Source organism: Panulirus ornatus, chromosome 34 (assembly GCF_036320965.1).
Source record: "Panulirus ornatus isolate Po-2019 chromosome 34, ASM3632096v1, whole genome shotgun sequence".
Lineage (NCBI taxonomy): Eukaryota > Metazoa > Arthropoda > Malacostraca > Decapoda > Palinuridae > Panulirus > Panulirus ornatus.
The window spans coordinates 19,613,316-19,632,913 of NC_092257.1; the positions used below are offsets into that span (position 1 = coordinate 19,613,316).

General features: G+C 45.0%; 1 protein-coding gene across 1 annotated transcript; it reads left to right on the forward strand.

Annotated features, from left to right (window-relative positions):
• Positions 1–905: 905 nt before the first annotated feature.
• Positions 906–14,263, forward strand: LOC139759974 (uncharacterized). Its single transcript, XM_071682694.1, has 3 exons — positions 906–1,040; positions 2,094–2,214; positions 13,787–14,263. Exons 1-3 carry the CDS (start codon positions 1,013–1,015, stop codon positions 14,187–14,189), a joined length of 552 nt encoding a protein of 183 aa, XP_071538795.1. The 5' UTR covers positions 906–1,012; the 3' UTR covers positions 14,190–14,263.
• The last annotated feature ends 5,335 nt before the right edge of the window (positions 14,264–19,598 follow it).

Consider the following 19,598-nt stretch of genomic DNA (forward strand, 5'->3'; position numbering starts at 1 on the left):
TAACTCCTATCCTATATATAGATAGATAGAAAGATAGATAGATAGATAGATAGATAGATAGATAAATAAACAGATAGATATATGGAAAGAAAGATTAGTGTTGGACATCGGGAACCTGGTGTGATGTTGGGATTTAAATAACTTTCTTAAACACTAGCACCTGATGAGGTGGATTGTCTCCACGAAACATGTCGTGCCACATGTATAGAAACATTACGTTAAATAAGATTGTGTGAACTCCTACTGAAGTGCGATTTCACCTTCATATATATATATATATATATATATATATATATATATATATATATATATATATATATATATATATATATATATATATACATATATATATATATATATATACATATATATATATATATATATATATATATATATATATATATATATATATATATATATATATATATATATATATATATATATATATATATATATATATATGTTTACCAAATGGCGTCCTAGCTTCGACTTTTCGATGTATATCAACTGACTTATATTTCTCTCTTGTGATTATTACACGAAAGTGCACCTGGGAACTTATCGTGTTTCATTTTCCCCACGGACTCAAAGGAATATATATATATATATATATATATATATATATATATATATATATATATATATATATATATATATATATATATATATATATATATATATATATACATATGATATATATATATATATATATATATATACATAGTGTGTGTGTGTGTGTGTGTGTGTGTGTGAATGAGAAAAATATGTGAAAGTTTTACAGTAACCTTAAAAAAAGGGATTGGCAAACTATTATGGAATTCAAGGAGGGAAGAAAGTGGAGGGACAGGTAGTGAGTTAGAGTGGCCTGCCCCGTTCCCTCCAGGGAGGTGTTGCCTGTATAAAAGTGAGGGCAGGTGTTCAGCCCGGGTAGTCTCACTCCCACTCTGCCCCTGGTCACTATCACACAGCCTCTGGATCTCCTTCACCTCCAGTCATCGCAACTGTTGTCAACATGTTTGTTAAAAGCTTAATTCTAACAGGTTCGTAGTTTTGCTTGAATGTTATATATATATATATATATATGTGTGTGTGTGTGTGTGTGTGTGTGCACGCGCATTGGTAGCAGCTCTTCTTGTGTACAAATTGTGTTCGAACTGCCACATAACTGTATATTGTCATCAGATTCTTTCTGATCTTTTGAAGTTGCCTCCTATCTCCCGTAACATGGTTGTGTAAGGTACCTCAGATGGATGTCTCGGCTTATGGATATGCATCTATGCGATCCTCTTCAGGAGACGTGTTGGACAGTCAGTGCAGCGGGTGAGGGGAATGATTACAGGTAGCTTGGTGAGGCTGGGGAAAAACTGAGGGAGGACGGACATGCATATTAGAACAGCAAGCTCATTGGCTGTTACGTGGTACTGGAGCATGTAGCTGTAATATCCTATTTTGACCCGGGTTTAGGTTGTTCAACAACAAACAGATTATATACCATTCACTAAAAAAAGAAAAAAAAAAGGTTTTCATTTTTGTGTTTGTAATATTCTTTTTATTGATTTGCCCAAACACCATTTTGCAAAGTGTTGCCATGAACACCTTCCACTTATAGTGTTATTGATATTCCTTTATCACTGACTAAGATTCGTTACTGATAACTTTAGCTTCTTAACGTAACCTGAGCCTGCTGGAGCTCCATGACTTCTCCAGATGAGGTGCAAACGCTGTTCATATCATATTTAGCAACAGTTTGGTCTGTCAGGGGACCTGGTAAATGTTATATGCTTTCTTCCCTCTTACTACCTACGTATACCCTTCACCATCATTCTCACAGAAACGCTTTGTTTGCTGTATGCGAGACGTTCGTGAATTGGTACTGATTACTGACGATTCCCTCTGAACTACATCGTCCCAGGTATAACGCGTGGAGATCGTGCAAGAGAATTCCTTTCCACATGACCTTAAACCTGGACAAATATACTATTAGTCGCAGATGATATCATTAAGTTCGCCAGGTTTCCTCCACCTAACTAGGGCCATTGACTCACAACATCTACCCTTCGTCTCAAGTGGCTCTCCTTGTGTGTATATTCCAGTGTGTATGGCGGGCGTCAGCCTAGGGCTGCCCAGGTCAAGACGCGATTCCACCCCGACAGACTTCGAGCTCCCGGCCAACGCTTCGGCCATCCTTGTCCAGCCTCTGCAAACGGGCTTTGCGTAAGTACCTTCAGAGCCTCTCCATTACCCAGGGAAGTCCCTCTTTGCTTTATGAATTACTCCATCATTTTTTGAACCTGACAGGGATCAAAAAAGTAAGTTTATCCCACCTGCCCTAGGTCTCCAGGAATTAACATTCACACTAACACTGCTACATGCTGTTGTGTATGACCAAAGTGAAATCCACATAAGACTCGGTGTATCTTCACAACCATTTTTCTGTCCCCACTTTTTTAAGACTGGGTTCAATTTTGTTGATCCGACCTGAAAAGGAAAACGACACATGAAATAGAACAAATTCAGTGATGAGCAACCACAACAACGCCCGAACTATGGACCAAATCCAACGACAAGCCGGTTTGACAACTCAAGCTTATTATACGTCTTTGAAAAAAAGGAAGTTAATAAAAGTTGCTTTAATACAGGTCTTCAAAAATCACCAATGGCTTTTATAACCTCGATTGATAAAAGTTACTGAAAGGCTAGATTTTCGTGATTTCACTCGGGAACAGACGACTTACTTCAAGATTAGGCGAAGTACATATTCTTCAACAAGAGTCTCTACATATGAAATGATTAACCTATTAGACCGGATGGAAGCAGCAGCATAGAGACGTTTAAGAACAGACTTGACAAATACTTAACTGAACTTAAGTTCCACCACTTCACTAGATACGTTTTCTGAGCGATGGTTGCTCATGATAGACTCAGCAATTATACAGCTTATGCCTACAGGATGCTCATTGCGCGTCCACGCCTGACACTTATTGCTCGTCTTACATGCTCTCCTGTTTTGGCCCCCACACTGATCCTTGGGTGCCTGAACTCATCCACAGTCACAAACACTCACAAAGAAGACCCTGTGGTCTGTTGCTGTCTGGAATCTTCAACGTCAATTTGTCTTTCTTTGAGTTACAACGAAAGGTTTGAGGCACTTAGGTCTGTCCGGAATGGAAGAGAGAAGAGTAAGAGTTGGTATGATCATAAACTTACTTTTTTTTTCTCCTTGGAAACCATTTCGATACTGCCAAGAATGAACAGTTCTACAGAGGATGTAAGGATTAAATAACCATCGGATATAACATGAAATTAAGCAAGAAAGTTGTTCAGAACAGATGTTAAGAAATACTTTTATAGCATAAGGGGGGAAAATGGCTCTATGAGATGACTGAGAACATGGTTACGGCAGACAGCGTACATAGATGTAAGAAGTTGTATGATAGTGGAGAAGGTTCAAGAGATAAGGGCTATACGAGATTAAAACACCCTTCTTACACACACACACACACACACACACACACACACACACACACACACATACACTTCCAAGCCACACAAACAAAGAAACTTAGGCTAGTGTGTGTATGCGTGCGTGTGTGTGTGTGTGTGTGTGTGTGTGTGTGTGTGTGTGTGTGTGTGTGTGTGTGTGTGTGTCTGTCTGTCTGTCTGTCTGTCTGCGTGTGTCTGTCTGTCTGTCTGTCTGTCTGCGTGTGTGTGTGTGTGTGTGTGTGTGTGTGTGTGTGTGTGTGTTTGTGTGTTCGCACAAAGAAACAAGGACACGATGCATAAACACAAGAAACGGTTCGCAGCACGAGAGTAGAAGCCTCCCCCCCCCCGTAACGCGCAAACAAAATCACATCAACACTCGAGGACACACAGACCCATCCACACACACACACACACACACACACACACACACACACACACAGCTGCCTGACCTGACTCTTAGATAATGGGCGGAACTTCTATCTCGCTGGGGATGTTTGTGGGAGGCGCAGATACAGAATCAATTTCTCGGGATTTGAAATGAAGTATACCAGCACCGAGAGAGAAAGAAGAATGATGAATAGAAAGAAACAGAAAGAAGTATAGAATTCATTCAAGCTTTTTGATTTCTCAAATGTTGACGACTATCACATCTCTATCTCCAAAACTCTCCAAATTTCAAAGGGGAACTCTCATGATACATCCGTCTGTTGCTTCACTGCAAACTCGTTCTCATCCTAATGAGAACTGGAGATCAATCAGACTATGTGTTAAGTTCGTGTTCTGTGAACGTCTAAAATACTCGTGTCCTAAAGTGGCAATCGTGGCTCCCTCCTCCCTCACTCCACCCCTTAGATAGATGGGGTCGTTTGGCAATTTCTAGGAAGGGGTTTGTCCTAGGGTTGGCCTGACAAATGATACTGAAATATGTCCCCCCAGAGAGAGGGGTGGAGTTGTTAAGAAGTCAAAGTCCCTCAGCTGACTCAGTGGGCCAGGAGAGGGCGTCCAGAGAGAGGGTGGAGTTGTTAAGAAGTCTAAGTCCCTCAGCTGTCTCAGTGGGCCAGGAGAGGGCGTCCAGAGAGAGGGTGGAGTTGTTAAGAAGTCTTAAGTCCCTCAGCTGCCTCAGTGGGCCAGGAGAGGGCGTCCAGAGAGAGGGGTAAGTTGTTAAGAAGTCTTAGTCCCTCAGCTGCCTCAGTGGGCCAGGAGAGGGCGTCCAGAGAGAGGGTGGAGTTGTTAAGAAGTCTAAGTCCCTCAGCTGTCTCAGTGGGCCAGGAGAGGGCGTCCAGAGAGAGGGGTGGAGTTGTTAAGAAGTTAGAGTCCCTCAGCTGGCTCAGTGGGCCAGGAGAGGGCGTCCAGAGAGAGGGGTGGAGTTGTTAAGAAGTCAAAGTCCCTCAGCTGGTTCACTGGGCCAGGAGAGGGCGTCCAGAGAGAGGGTGAAGTTGTTAAGAAGTCTAAGTCCCTCAGCTGGCTCAGTGGGCCAGGAGAGGGCGTCCAGAGAGAGGGTGGAGTTGTTAAGAAGTCTAAGTCCCTCAGCTGGCTCATTGGGCCAGGAGAGGGCGTCCAGAGAGAGGGTGGAGTTGTTAAGAAGTCTAAGTCCCTCAGCTGGCTCAGTGGGCCAGGAGAGGGCGTGCAGAGAGAGGATGGAGTTGTTAAGAAGTCAAAGTCCCTCAGCTGACTCAGTGGGCCAGGAGAGGGCGTCCAGAGAGAGGGTGGAGTTGTTAAGAAGTCAAAGTCCCTCAGCTGGCTCAGTGGGCCAGGAGAGGGCGTCCAGAGAGAGGATGGAGTTGTTAAGAAGTCAAAGTCCCTCAGCTGACTCAGTGGGCCAGGAGAGGGCGTCCAGAGAGAGGGTGGAGTTGTTAAGAAGTCTAAGTCCCTCAGCTGGCTCAGTGGGCCAGGAGAGGGCGTCCAGAGAGAGGGTGGAGTTGTTAAGAAGTCTAAGTCCCTCAGCTGGCTCAGTGGGCCAGGAGAGGGCGTCCAGAGAGAGGGTGGAGTTGTTAAGAAGTCTAAGTCCCTCAGCTGGCTCAGTGGGCCAGGAGAGGGCGTCCAGAGAGAGGGTGGAGTTGTTAAGAAGTCTACGTCCCTCAGCTGGCTCAGTGGGCCAGGAGAGGGCGTCCAGAGAGAGGATGGAGTTGTTAAGAAGTCAAAGTCCCTCAGCTGGCTCAGTGGGCCAGGAGAGGGCGTCCAGAGAGAGGGTGGAGTTGTTAAGAAGTCAAAGTCCCTCAGCTGGCTCAGTGGGCCAGGAGAGGGCGTCCAGAGAGAGGGTGGAGTTGTTATGAAGTCTAAGTCCCTCAGCTGGCTCAGTGGGCCAGGAGAGGGCGTCCAGAGAGAGGGTGGAGTTGTTAAGAAGTCTAAGTCCATCAGCTGGCTCAGTGGGCCAGGAGAAAGCGTTCAAAAAGACACTATCATGCTGTCTATAAACTCAAGATTCAAGATTCTACCATACTTCATCATCTTCCACCACACTGACTTCAGAAAATACTGTAATGTTTGTGCCCCCAGGATACTGCCAATGTTAACTTGAACGAACTACTTAACATATCATTACACACACACACACACACACACACACACACACACACACACACACACATATACCCAGCTTAACCTTGATCTTAAACTCTTCTGTGCGTAGTTAACTAGCTACTGTTATGACCTCCCAGTTGTGTAGTCTGTAACACCTCAACTGTGTATTTTCAACCGAATATATATATATATATATATATATATATATATATATATATATATATATATATATATATATATATATATATATATATATATATATATATATATATATATATATATATATTCCAGTTAGCTTTCCTATTGCGACGCATTTGCGGGCCGCCTAGGGTCAAGCGCACAGGTTCGAACCCTGGTTACGGCAGTCAGTCCACAGTCAACCCAGCTGTTCATCCACCCCCAAAGTAGGTCTATAAGATGGATACCTTGCTCAAGGCTATCGCGTTAATGGGATGGCCTTGATTAGGGCTTCAACTTCCCGTTCCGTCTCAGCTAAAAATGTAAAAAATAAAAAAAATATCTCTTCTATCTTATGCTCATAGTTTTCCATACGAAAAACGTGGTAACGACTCAAAGAAATTTGAGAACCAGTGAGCTGCTGGTGTGATGGCGTGCCCATTGTGTTAGGTCTGAACGCCCTTGGGTGAGGCCAGTGTCGGGAGAGCGTGTCATGAATACGTGTCATGAGGGAACAGACGGCCGTGTCATGAGGCCGTCCGTGACGAAACGCCACGTCTTGTGAGGTGGTAGAAAGTGTCGGAAGACAATGTCGTGAGACAGTGACGTAAAACAGTGTCTCATTTGACGGTGTTATGACACCGTATCGACAGACCGCGTCGCAAGCACCACGCCTAGCGATCGCGTTGTAAGGCTGCGTCGGAAGAGCCCCTCACGAAACCTTGCGACTGAGAGGGTAGCGAAACGGTGCCTCCAGCCCGCGTCGCCGTGGTTTAACAGAGGAGGAGGAGGATGAGGTCACGGTGAGCGTGTAGTCTCCATCCCTTTAGGCCGGCCCCGTACCCTAAGTAGCCCCAGCAACAGGAGCCGCTGAACCTCAGGCTGCTCTATATATATAACACTCGACCTTGGGATAAAATCATCACACCCATGGCGGCCTCTTCTTGCTCCTTACATACCCGTTAAAAGCTAACTGGAGTTTCATCGTTGCGCTGCAAAACTATTACGGTAGAGGGGGCGCAGATGGTCCTACAGATGGTTCTGGTTGGGGTGACTGCACAGGGTACGCTAGGGAAGGTGGGATGTGGCTATAATTAAGGGGAGGGTAATTCGCAAAGGGACCTCTGTTCGGTTGCTATAGGAACTCAGAGACTTGGGGTCTCTAAGCGTACCCCTGTGTGTGTGTGTGTGTGTGTGAGTGTGTGGTAATGTGTGAGATAACGTTGCACACGATGAGTGAATTTATGTGAGGATTTCTTGCCACATGATACCGGAGAACACTGGCAGTGTGGTTATAAGGTGGTTGGTCGCATCTGAATCCCAGTCTTTCGTTGGAAAAAAATAGTTGCGTCAGTTTTCTTGGTGGGGGGGGAAGGGCAGCTGTACTACAGTACATCTGGTGGTTATGTAACCCAGGGACCCATTCCCCGTGGCTCCTGCTACTTCGAATTAAGGTTCTTAACGTTGTACTAGTCCCTTCTCTCGGCTGTGTGTGTGTGTGTGTGTGTGTGTGTGTGTGTGTGTCTGTGTGTGTGTGTGTGTGTGTGTGTGTGTGTGTGTGTGTGTGTGTGTGTGTGTGTGTGTGTGTGTGTGTGTGTGTGTGTGTGTGTGTGTGTGTGTGTTTTGTATATGACATCTTTGGATCTGGAAAAAGCATATGATAGGGTTGATAGAGATGCCTTGTGGAAGGTGTTAAGAATAATTGGTGTGGGAGCAAAGCTGCCTGAAGTAGTGTAAAATTTTTTCAAGAGTATAAGGCATGTGTTCGAGTGGGAAGTGAGGAGAATGAGTGGTTCCAGGAAACGGTTGGTCTGCAGCAGGGGTGCGTGATCCCGATATGGCTCTTAATTTGTTTATGGGTAGGGTAAATGCAAGAGCCTTGGGGAGGGGAGTGAGTATATGTAGTCTGTAGGGTGGTGAGGGAGACCGGAAAGTAAGTCAGTTGTTGTTTGCCATTGACACAACACTGGTGGCAGATTCAGGTGAGAAACTGTAGAAGCTGAAACAGAGTCTAGAAGAGTGTGAAAGGAAGATGTTGTGAGTAAATGTGAATGAAAGCAATGTTATCAGGTTTATCAGGGTAGAGGGACAGGCTAGCTGCGATTCTTTTAAATGAGAAAACTTGGAGAAGGTGAAGTATTTGGATACGTGGAAATGGACGTCGCAGCAAATGAAACCATGGAAGCGGATGCAAGTGATAGGGTGGATGAGGGGGCGAAGGCTCTGGAAGCACTGAGGAATGTGTGAAAAGAGAGGTCGCTACCTGTGAGGGCGAAAATGGATATGTTTGAAAGTATAAACGTCCTAACGGTGTTGTATGCAAGTGAGGCATGGGCTATAGATGATGATGCGCGGAGGAAGGTGGATATGTTGGAAATTAAATACTTAAGAGCAATATGTAGTGTGAGGTGGTTTGATCAAGTAAATTCTAAAGGGGTTAGAGAGATGTGTGGTAATAAGAGGAGTGTGGGTGAGAGAGCTGAAGAGGGTGTGCCTAAGTGGTGTGGATATATAGAGAGAATGAGTGAGGAGAGGTTAATAATGAGGATATATATGTCAGAAGAAGGTGGGTCAAGAAGGGAAGATCCATTTAGAGATGGAAGGATGGAGTGAAAAAGCTTTGGCGTAATCGAAACCTGATCATGCTAGAGGATGAAAGGGGTGCAGGGGATAGAGTGAATCGGAACGATGTTGTATACAGGGGTCGACGTGTGAGCGAGTGGGGAAAACCATGGAAAGGTCTGTTGGGCTTAGTTGTGGATAGGGGACTGTTCCTTTCAGTTTACTGCATATGGCAGCAAGAGAATGGATGTGAGTGAATACGGCCTTTCTTCGTCCCTTCATGTCGTTGCCTTGCTAACGTGGGAAACGGAGAAGGGTAAATATAGGGTGGGGGAGGGGGCGAAAGTTCTGGGAGCGTTGAAAAATGTGTGGAAGGCGAGAACGTTATCTCAGAATGCAAAAATGGGTATGTTTGAAGGAACAGTGGTTCCAGCAATGTTATATGGTTGCGAGGCGTGGGCTATAGATAGAGTTGTGCGGAGGAGGGTGGATGTGCCGGAAATGAGATGTTTGAGGACAATATGTGGGGTGAGGTGGTTTGATCGAGTGAGTAATGAAAGGGTAAGAGAGATGTGTGGTAATAAAAAGAGTGTGGCTGAGAGTGCAGAAGAGGGTGTTTTGAAATGGTTTGGTCACATGGAGAGAATGAGTGAGGAAAGATTGATAAAGAGGATATATGTGTCAGAGGTGGAGGGAAAGAGAAGTGGGAGACCAAATTGGAGGTGGAAAGATGGAGTGCAAAAGATTTTGAGTGATCGGGGCCTGAACATGCTGGAGGGTGAAAGACGTGCAAGGAATAGAGTGAATTGGAACGATGTGATATACCGGGGTAGACGTACTGTCAATGGATTGAATCAGGGCATGTGAAGCGTCTGGGGTAAACCATGGAAAGTTTTGTGGAGCCTGGATGTGGAAAGGGAGCTGTGGTTTCGGTGCATTATTACATAGCTAGAGACTGAGTGTGAACGAATGTGGCCTTTGTTGTCTTTTCCAAGCGCTACCTCGCGCACATGCGGGAGGAGGGGGTTGTCATTTCAGGTGTGTCGGGGTGGCGACGGGAATGAATAAAGGCAGGCAGTATGAATTATGTACATGTGTATATATGTATATGTCTGTGTGTGTATATATATGTATACGTTGAGATGTATGAGCATGTATATGTGCGTATGTGGACGTGTATGTATATACATGTTTATGTGGGTGGGTTGGGCCATTCTTTCGTCTGTTTCCTTCCGCTACCTTGCTAAAGCAGGAGACAGCGACAAAGTATAGTAAAAAAAATGATATATATATATATATATATATATATATATATATATATATATATATATATATATATATATATATATATATATATATATATATATATATATATATATATATATATATATATATATATATATATATGTGTGCGTGTGTGTGTGTGTGTAGCAAATGGGAAAACCTTGAGGACGGTACATGAACGAGGCAGAGTCACTGACCGCTAGCGAGGCCTTGTGAACCTCTCCTCCCCTCTCCTCCCCTCCCTCCCTCCTCCCCTCTCCTCCCCTCGAGTGAACCCCTCCCCACCAACCACCCTCCACGCTCCCGGGCGTCACGACAAGCCTCATCCCCAGATGTCTGGCTGGCTGGTCGAGACCTTGAACGACCCTTGACCCCCTTGGCTCTCGGATCTCCTCCCCTCCTCCCCTCTTCCCCTCCTCCCCCCCATGGGACGGCCTCCCCTCCCCCAGAGCAGGAGTGTGAGGGGAGGGAGGCAGCCTCCTCTCTGTGAACGAACAACACTGTGGGTTTTTGTTTTTTTTTTCTTTAGAGTGGTCTTGGTACAGTGCCTCAGCCTGTTGTACATACCTACCCTGGTGTATCTCAGCCTCTCTCTCCAGTTCCTGCTGCTTCATCAAAAGTCATATACTGTATGTAGCTGGCTATCTATCCATCTATGTATCTAAGCGTACATTACATATGTGTCTATAAATATATATATATATATATATATATATATATATATATATATATATATATATATATATATATATATATATATATATATATATATATATATATATATATATATATATATATATATATATATATATATATGTACGTATGTAGATCTTCACGGATTCCACCTAAACAAGGTTATATCCAGAGCGTCATGAATGTATTACTAAGAAGTGTCCACCAGAATAACCCTGTCCACAGATCATGTAAGGAGAGGAAGGTCAGATGTCAGGTCACATCATTAGTGCTCACCTGCTCTCCACGGGGATCAGTGAAGCCTCACCTCACTGCTACCTCTGTGCTTTTAAGAACCTCAACACCTGTATCTCCCCCACTCTGTCTGAGGATGTGGTAAAAGAAAGTACTCACTGTTCTTATTTGCTTTTTCCAGTGTTGAATTTGCATATATATATATATATATATATATATATATATATATATATATATATATATATATATATATATATATATATATATATATATATATATATATATATATATATATATATATATATATACATTGGAAAGGATCACAATTTTGCACGTGATCAAGATATTCCTATGAGTCCACGGGGAAAATGAAACACGAAAAGTTCCCAAGTGCACTTTCGCGTAATAATCACATCATCAGGGGAGACACAAGAGAGAAATATAACAGTCAGTAGATATACATCGAAGAGACGTAGCTAGGACGCCATATGGTAAACATGCATGGTGACCATATGGCGTCCTAGCTACGTCTCTTCGTTGTATATCAACTGACTCTTTTATTTCTTTCTTGTCTAAATTGATGAATATGTCAAGAGAAGAATAACTGAATCCTGTTTGATCAGCTCCATGTAGAGTTTCAACGTATCAGATGGGGACCTTCATTTGAACCAAATGGTTTGTGGAGAAGGGTAAAGAATAATAATGGGATTGCCTCGTTAAGCAGATAACCCTTCATGTCAGGTAACTGCTGGTGGTGTGATCGAACAGTTGAAGGTTACTCGCGAGAAGCCAAGGTTACACATAGCCATACGTCATGGTTTACTTAGATTATATACATATATGTTCTTGCCCTCCTCTGTCATTCTTAGTTGCCAACTGGCAAGGGCCCAGTGAGTGGCCGAGACTGCATTGGAATCGTGATAAACAGGAATTTCGCAGTGGCTTTATCCATCTCTTGATATCCCTTAAAGCCCTTCTTATCTGGGGAATGTCAGACCTTAGTTCAGTGTGTAGCGTCTCTGCATTTCACGCCCTGTGCCTCTCTGATATCCGTCCTCTGTCCATTGATTCTTCTCCCAATCTTGGTCAGCCTCACCAGTGTAAGATATCTAGAGCACAATGACTTGTAAGTCAAATCATCGTTCACCTTTCACACTTGATTCCTTTTTTCCGGATATCTCTCTGCCAAAGTAGTCACAGTGCTGATATCACGTCTGCCTACGTCGCTGGGCTACGTAGGGGAAAGTGATAGATCTGCTCAATAATCGATCTACATGTGATACGAAACTCAGACGAAGACGCGAATAGGTTTCATCGGGAAGCAAGACAAAGTTTCTACAAAAAAAGGAGGGGTAAAAGGTCGCTGAATCTATTGGGGAGGAAGTGCCGCGCACAAACCCTAAAGGGTAAGAGGATTACCCAATAATCCACAAGCCCAGTACTCCTATGGGTCCGATTTCCTCTGAGATCGGAAGTGCGCACCCCATTCACTGGCGAAGACTAGAAGCCAAACCATTCACGAACACATTGGGCTCCATTAGCAATGCTCATATAAGAAATTCGACTGATCTGATGGATTCAAAAACCAGCTTCAACTTCACGAGCAAGAAACTGGCTAAGTTTTCACGTGAAAGCCCCATTCGCATATGTACCCATAGGCAGGCCTTCAGAACCAGAACAGAAAGCAATACGGGGGATGGATACTAATGGCTTATCGGTCTCTAAGCCAGTCTACGTCAGCTATGTATCACTGTGTGTCAACTTTGCCTCGTTCATGCTTGATGATGCGTTTGTGCAACACAGCAGTTCGACACTGAGCTCTCCATTGAGTCTAGCTAGCAGCAGCAGCAACCGGCCTTCGTATGGGGGTGTTCGAGGACCATAAAGTCAGAGCTGTTGGCCGAAGTGGATACCTGGGTGACGTAGACGACGTTCCGGTAGTCTCTCACACACCTGGACGCGTCTGTAGGAGAGTTGTGAGCCTTTAAATCGTGCTAGGGAAAGGATCCAGTTTACGATCGAGATGGAAGAAAACGGTAAGATACCAGACTTGGACACGCTTAGAAAGAGAACGGCTCTTGACGTCAAACACATGATGAACAGGAAACTAACAAAGAAGGAAAACATTATACAATTCCTCTCGGCACACAGTTAGAGGCTAAGGTCTGAAAGCGTTATAGGGTTCTTCTTTTGTGAGCTAACAATTTGCAACAGTGAATACTTAGACGACAAATTCAACGACATGTAAAAGACATTCTTCCAGTCTGGCATACCTGAAGGGCTTACTTAAATAGCTCAAAAACAAGGCGATAATGTTAAGAGATAGGAGTGTAACGCATTTGAATCAGGGCGATGGAAGACGAGATAAGAAGAAGGATAAGTGATGTGAAACAATTAAGGAGTATTTTTCTCTATAAGAAAAAAACTCTGCTCTAGATATGAAAGATCTTCCACTGATGAGGCTGGCCCAAACTTAGACAAAAGAAGAGATAAACACAGAATGTATGTTTGAAGGCACAGGACGTCAAACGCAATGGTACTACACATCAAAGAAAAATTTCATGGAGTGGTATGATGGATGAGGAGAACCTTAGAGTCAGTGCACATACTTCCTAGGAGATTCCATGGACATCACGGTGGGCTTTGTGACGTCCAGCACAAGTTGCGCTACATAGCTAGTCAGGAAGAAAGAGTAAGACACCTAAGAGGCGGTTTGACATACAGTATCTCTTCTCTTTCACTTAGACAATCGTCTGTGTAACGAAGGAGATTCTCCCTTTTTTCCTTCTTGGTGATCCACCTTCTTAATCAGCCTGTCCACTATGGTGCGCAGGTGTGACCAACGGGTGTATGGCTTCTACGCAGACGTGGACAACAGGTGCCAGGTGTTCCACGTGTGTTATCCTTTCGTGGACGTTGATTTGCTCATCAAGATGCGCATGTTCACCTTCATCTGTGGCCCAGGACTTATCTTTGATCAAGAGAAGCTGGTGAGATTTACGAATTGTTTTATGACTGTATATTTCATGTGTGGCGGGGTGGCGGCGAGAATGGATGAAGGCAGCAAGTATGAATATGTACATGTGTGTATGTGTACATGTCTACGTATGTATATGTATGTATACGTTGAAATGTATAGGTATGAATATGTGCGTGTGTGGGCGGTTATGAATATACATGTGTATGTGGGTGGGTTGGGCCATTCTTTCGTCTGTTTCCTTGCGCTACCTCGCTAACGCGGGACACAGCGGCTAAGTATAATAAAAAAAGAAAAATACTAAAAGTATAATAAAAGAAATATCTATATGTGCAGAACCTTCACTTCATCAAGGCGTACGCATTCTGTGCTATCATCAAGGCGTACGCATTCTGTGCTATCATCAAGGCGTACGCATTCTGTGCTATCATCAAGGCGTACGCATTCTGTGCTATCATCAAGGCGTACGCATTCTGTGCTATCATCAAGGCGTACGCATTCTGTGCTATCATCAAGGCGTACGCATTCTGTGCTATCATCAAGGCGTACGCATTCTGTGCTATCATCAAGGCGTACGCATTCTGTGCTATCATCAAGGCGTACGCATTCTGTGCTATCATCAAGGCGTACGCATTCTGTGCTATCATCAAGGCGTACGCATTCTGTGCTATCATCAAGGCGTACGCATTCTGTGCTATCATCAAGGCGTACGCATTCTGTGCTATCATCAAGGCGTACGCATTCTGTGCTATCATCAAGGCGTACGCATTCTGTGCTATCATCAAGGCGTACGCATTCTGTGCTATCATCAAGGCGTACGCATTCTGTGCTATCATCAAGGCGTACGCATTCTGTGCTATCATCAAGGCGTACGCATTCTGTGCTATCATCAAGGCGTACGCATTCTGTGCTATCATCAAGGCGTACGCATTCTGTGCTATCATCAAGGCGTACGCATTCTGTGCTATCATCAAGGCGTACGCATTCTGTGCTATCATCAAGGCGTACGCATTCTGTGCTATCATCAAGGCGTACGCATTCTGTGCTATCATCAAGGCGTACGCATTCTGTGCTATCATCAAGGCGTACGCATTCTGTGCTATCATCAAGGCGTACGCATTCTGTGCTATCATCAAGGCGTACGCATTCTGTGCTATCATCAAGGCGTACGCATTCTGTGCTATCATCAAGGCGTACGCATTCTGTGCTATCATCAAGGCGTACGCATTCTGTGCTATCATCAAGGCGTACGCATTCTGTGCTATCATCAAGGCGTACGCATTCTGTGCTATCATCAAGGCGTACGCATTCTGTGCTATCATCAAGGCGTACGCATTCTGTGCTATCATCAAGGCGTACGCATTCTGTGCTATCATCAAGGCGTACGCATTCTGTGCTATCATCAAGGCGTACGCATTCTGTGCTATCATCAAGGCGTACGCATTCTGTGCTATCATCAAGGCGTACGCATTCTGTGCTATCATCAAGGCGTACGCATTCTGTGCTATCATCAAGGCGTACGCATTCTGTGCTATCATCAAGGCGTACGCATTCTGTGCTATCATCAAGGCGTACGCATTCTGTGCTATCATCAAGGCGTACGCATTCTGTGCTATCATCAAGGCGTACGCATTCTGTGCTATCATCAAGGCGTACGCATTCTGTGCTATCATCAAGGCGTACGCATTCTGTGCTATCATCAAGGCGTACGCATTCTGTGCTATCATCAAGGCGTACGCATTCTGTGCTATCATCAAGGCGTACGCATTCTGTGCTATCATCAAGGCGTACGCATTCTGTGCTATCATCAAGGCGTACGCATTCTGTGCTATCATCAAGGCGTACGCATTCTGTGCTATCATCAAGGCGTACGCATTCTGTGCTATCATCAAGGCGTACGCATTCTGTGCTATCATCAAGGCGTACGCATTCTGTGCTATCATCAAGGCGTACGCATTCTGTGCTATCATCAAGGCGTACGCATTCTGTGCTATCATCAAGGCGTACGCATTCTGTGCTATCATCAAGGCGTACGCATTCTGTGCTATCATCAAGGCGTACGCATTCTGTGCTATCATCAAGGCGTACGCATTCTGTGCTATCATCAAGGCGTACGCATTCTGTGCTATCATCAAGGCGTACGCATTCTGTGCTATCATCAAGGCGTACGCATTCTGTGCTATCATCAAGGCGTACGCATTCTGTGCTATCATCAAGGCGTACGCATTCTGTGCTATCATCAAGGCGTACGCATTCTGTGCTATCATCAAGGCGTACGCATTCTGTGCTATCATCAAGGCGTACGCATTCTGTGCTATCATCAAGGCGTACGCATTCTGTGCTATCATCAAGGCGTACGCATTCTGTGCTATCATCAAGGCGTACGCATTCTGTGCTATCATCAAGGCGTACGCATTCTGTGCTATCATCAAGGCGTACGCATTCTGTGCTATCATCAAGGCGTACGCATTCTGTGCTATCATCAAGGCGTACGCATTCTGTGCTATCATCAAGGCGTACGCATTCTGTGCTATCATCAAGGCGTACGCATTCTGTGCTATCATCAAGGCGTACGCATTCTGTGCTATCATCAAGGCGTACGCATTCTGTGCTATCATCAAGGCGTACGCATTCTGTGCTATCATCAAGGCGTACGCATTCTGTGCTATCATCAAGGCGTACGCATTCTGTGCTATCATCAAGGCGTACGCATTCTGTGCTATCATCAAGGCGTACGCATTCTGTGCTATCATCAAGGCGTACGCATTCTGTGCTATCATCAAGGCGTACGCATTCTGTGCTATCATCAAGGCGTACGCATTCTGTGCTATCATCAAGGCGTACGCATTCTGTGCTATCATCAAGGCGTACGCATTCTGTGCTATCATCAAGGCGTACGCATTCTGTGCTATCATCAAGGCGTACGCATTCTGTGCTATCATCAAGGCGTACGCATTCTGTGCTATCATCAAGGCGTACGCATTCTGTGCTATCATCAAGGCGTACGCATTCTGTGCTATCATCAAGGCGTACGCATTCTGTGCTATCATCAAGGCGTACGCATTCTGTGCTATCATCAAGGCGTACGCATTCTGTGCTATCATCAAGGCGTACGCATTCTGTGCTATCATCAAGGCGTACGCATTCTGTGCTATCATCAAGGCGTACGCATTCTGTGCTATCATCAAGGCGTACGCATTCTGTGCTATCATCAAGGCGTACGCATTCTGTGCTATCATCAAGGCGTACGCATTCTGTGCTATCATCAAGGCGTACGCATTCTGTGCTATCATCAAGGCGTACGCATTCTGTGCTATCATCAAGGCGTACGCATTCTGTGCTATCATCAAGGCGTACGCATTCTGTGCTATCATCAAGGCGTACGCATTCTGTGCTATCATCAAGGCGTACGCATTCTGTGCTATCATCAAGGCGTACGCATTCTGTGCTATCATCAAGGCGTACGCATTCTGTGCTATCATCAAGGCGTACGCATTCTGTGCTATCATCAAGGCGTACGCATTCTGTGCTATCATCAAGGCGTACGCATTCTGTGCTATCATCAAGGCGTACGCATTCTGTGCTATCATCAAGGCGTACGCATTCTGTGCTATCATCAAGGCGTACGCATTCTGTGCTATCATCAAGGCGTACGCATTCTGTGCTATCATCAAGGCGTACGCATTCTGTGCTATCATCAAGGCGTACGCATTCTGTGCTATCATCAAGGCGTACGCATTCTGTGCTATCATCAAGGCGTACGCATTCTGTGCTATCATCAAGGCGTACGCATTCTGTGCTATCATCAAGGCGTACGCATTCTGTGCTATCATCAAGGCGTACGCATTCTGTGCTATCATCAAGGCGTACGCATTCTGTGCTATCATCAAGGCGTACGCATTCTGTGCTATCATCAAGGCGTACGCATTCTGTGCTATCATCAAGGCGTACGCATTCTGTGCTATCATCAAGGCGTACGCATTCTGTGCTATCATCAAGGCGTACGCATTCTGTGCTATCATCAAGGCGTACGCATTCTGTGCTATCATCAAGGCGTACGCATTCTGTGCTATCATCAAGGCGTACGCATTCTGTGCTATCATCAAGGCGTACGCATTCTGTGCTATCATCAAGGCGTACGCATTCTGTGCTATCATCAAGGCGTACGCATTCTGTGCTATCATCAAGGCGTACGCATTCTGTGCTATCATCAAGGCGTACGCATTCTGTGCTATCATCAAGGCGTACGCATTCTGTGCTATCATCAAGGCGTACGCATTCTGTGCTATCATCAAGGCGTACGCATTCTGTGCTATCATCAAGGCGTACGCATTCTGTGCTATCATCAAGGCGTACGCATTCTGTGCTATCATCAAGGCGTACGCATTCTGTGCTATCATCAAGGCGTACGCATTCTGTGCTATCATCAAGGCGTACGCATTCTGTGCTATCATCAAGGCGTACGCATTCTGTGCTATCATCAAGGCGTACGCATTCTGTGCTATCATCAAGGCGTACGCATTCTGTGCTATCATCAAGGCGTACGCATTCTGTGCTATCATCAAGGCGTACGCATTCTGTGCTATCATCAAGGCGTACGCATTCTGTGCTATCATCAAGGCGTACGCATTCTGTGCTATCATCAAGGCGTACGCATTCTGTGCTATCATCAAGGCGTACGCATTCTGTGCTATCATCAAGGCGTACGCATTCTGTGCTATCATCAAGGCGTACGCATTCTGTGCTATCATCAAGGCGTACGCATTCTGTGCTATCATCAAGGCGTACGCATTCTGTGCTATCATCAAGGCGTACGCATTCTGTGCTATCATCAAGGCGTACGCATTCTGTGCTATCATCAAGGCGTACGCATTCTGTGCTATCATCAAGGCGTACGCATTCTGTGCTATCATCAAGGCGTACGCATTCTGTGCTATCATCAAGGCGTACGCATTCTGTGCTATCATCAAGGCGTACGCATTCTGTGCTATCATCAAGGCGTACGCATTCTGTGCTATCATCAAGGCGTACGCATTCTGTGCTATCATCAAGGCGTACGCATTCTGTGCTATCATCAAGGCGTACGCATTCTGTGCTATCATCAAGGCGTACGCATTCTGTGCTATCATCAAGGCGTACGCATTCTGTGCTATCATCAAGGCGTACGCATTCTGTGCTATCATCAAGGCGTACGCATTCTGTGCTATCATCAAGGCGTACGCATTCTGTGCTATCATCAAGGCGTACGCATTCTGTGCTATCATCAAGGCGTACGCATTCTGTGCTATCATCAAGGCGTACGCATTCTGTGCTATCATCAAGGCGTACGCATTCTGTGCTATCATCAAGGCGTACGCATTCTGTGCTATCATCAAGGCGTACGCATTCTGTGCTATCATCAAGGCGTACGCATTCTGTGCTATCATCAAGGCGTACGCATTCTGTGCTATCATCAAGGCGTACGCATTCTGTGCTATCATCAAGGCGTACGCATTCTGTGCTATCATCAAGGCGTACGCATTCTGTGCTATCATCAAGGCGTACGCATTCTGTGCTATCATCAAGGCGTACGCATTCTGTGCTATCATCAAGGCGTACGCATTCTGTGCTATCATCAAGGCGTACGCATTCTGTGCTATCATCAAGGCGTACGCATTCTGTGCTATCA

Bases quoted from the DNA above. Each gene is read 5' to 3' on its own strand.
- LOC139759974 (XM_071682694.1), top strand. From the start codon at position 1,013: ATGTTTGTTAAAAGCTTAATTCTAACAG. The intron at 1,041-2,093 runs GTTCGTAGTTTT...TGTATATTCCAG, and splicing joins TAAAAGCTTAATTCTAACAG to TGTGTATGGCGGGCGTCAGC. The intron at 2,215-13,786 runs GTAAGTACCTTC...TATGGTGCGCAG, and splicing joins CCTCTGCAAACGGGCTTTGC to GTGTGACCAACGGGTGTATG.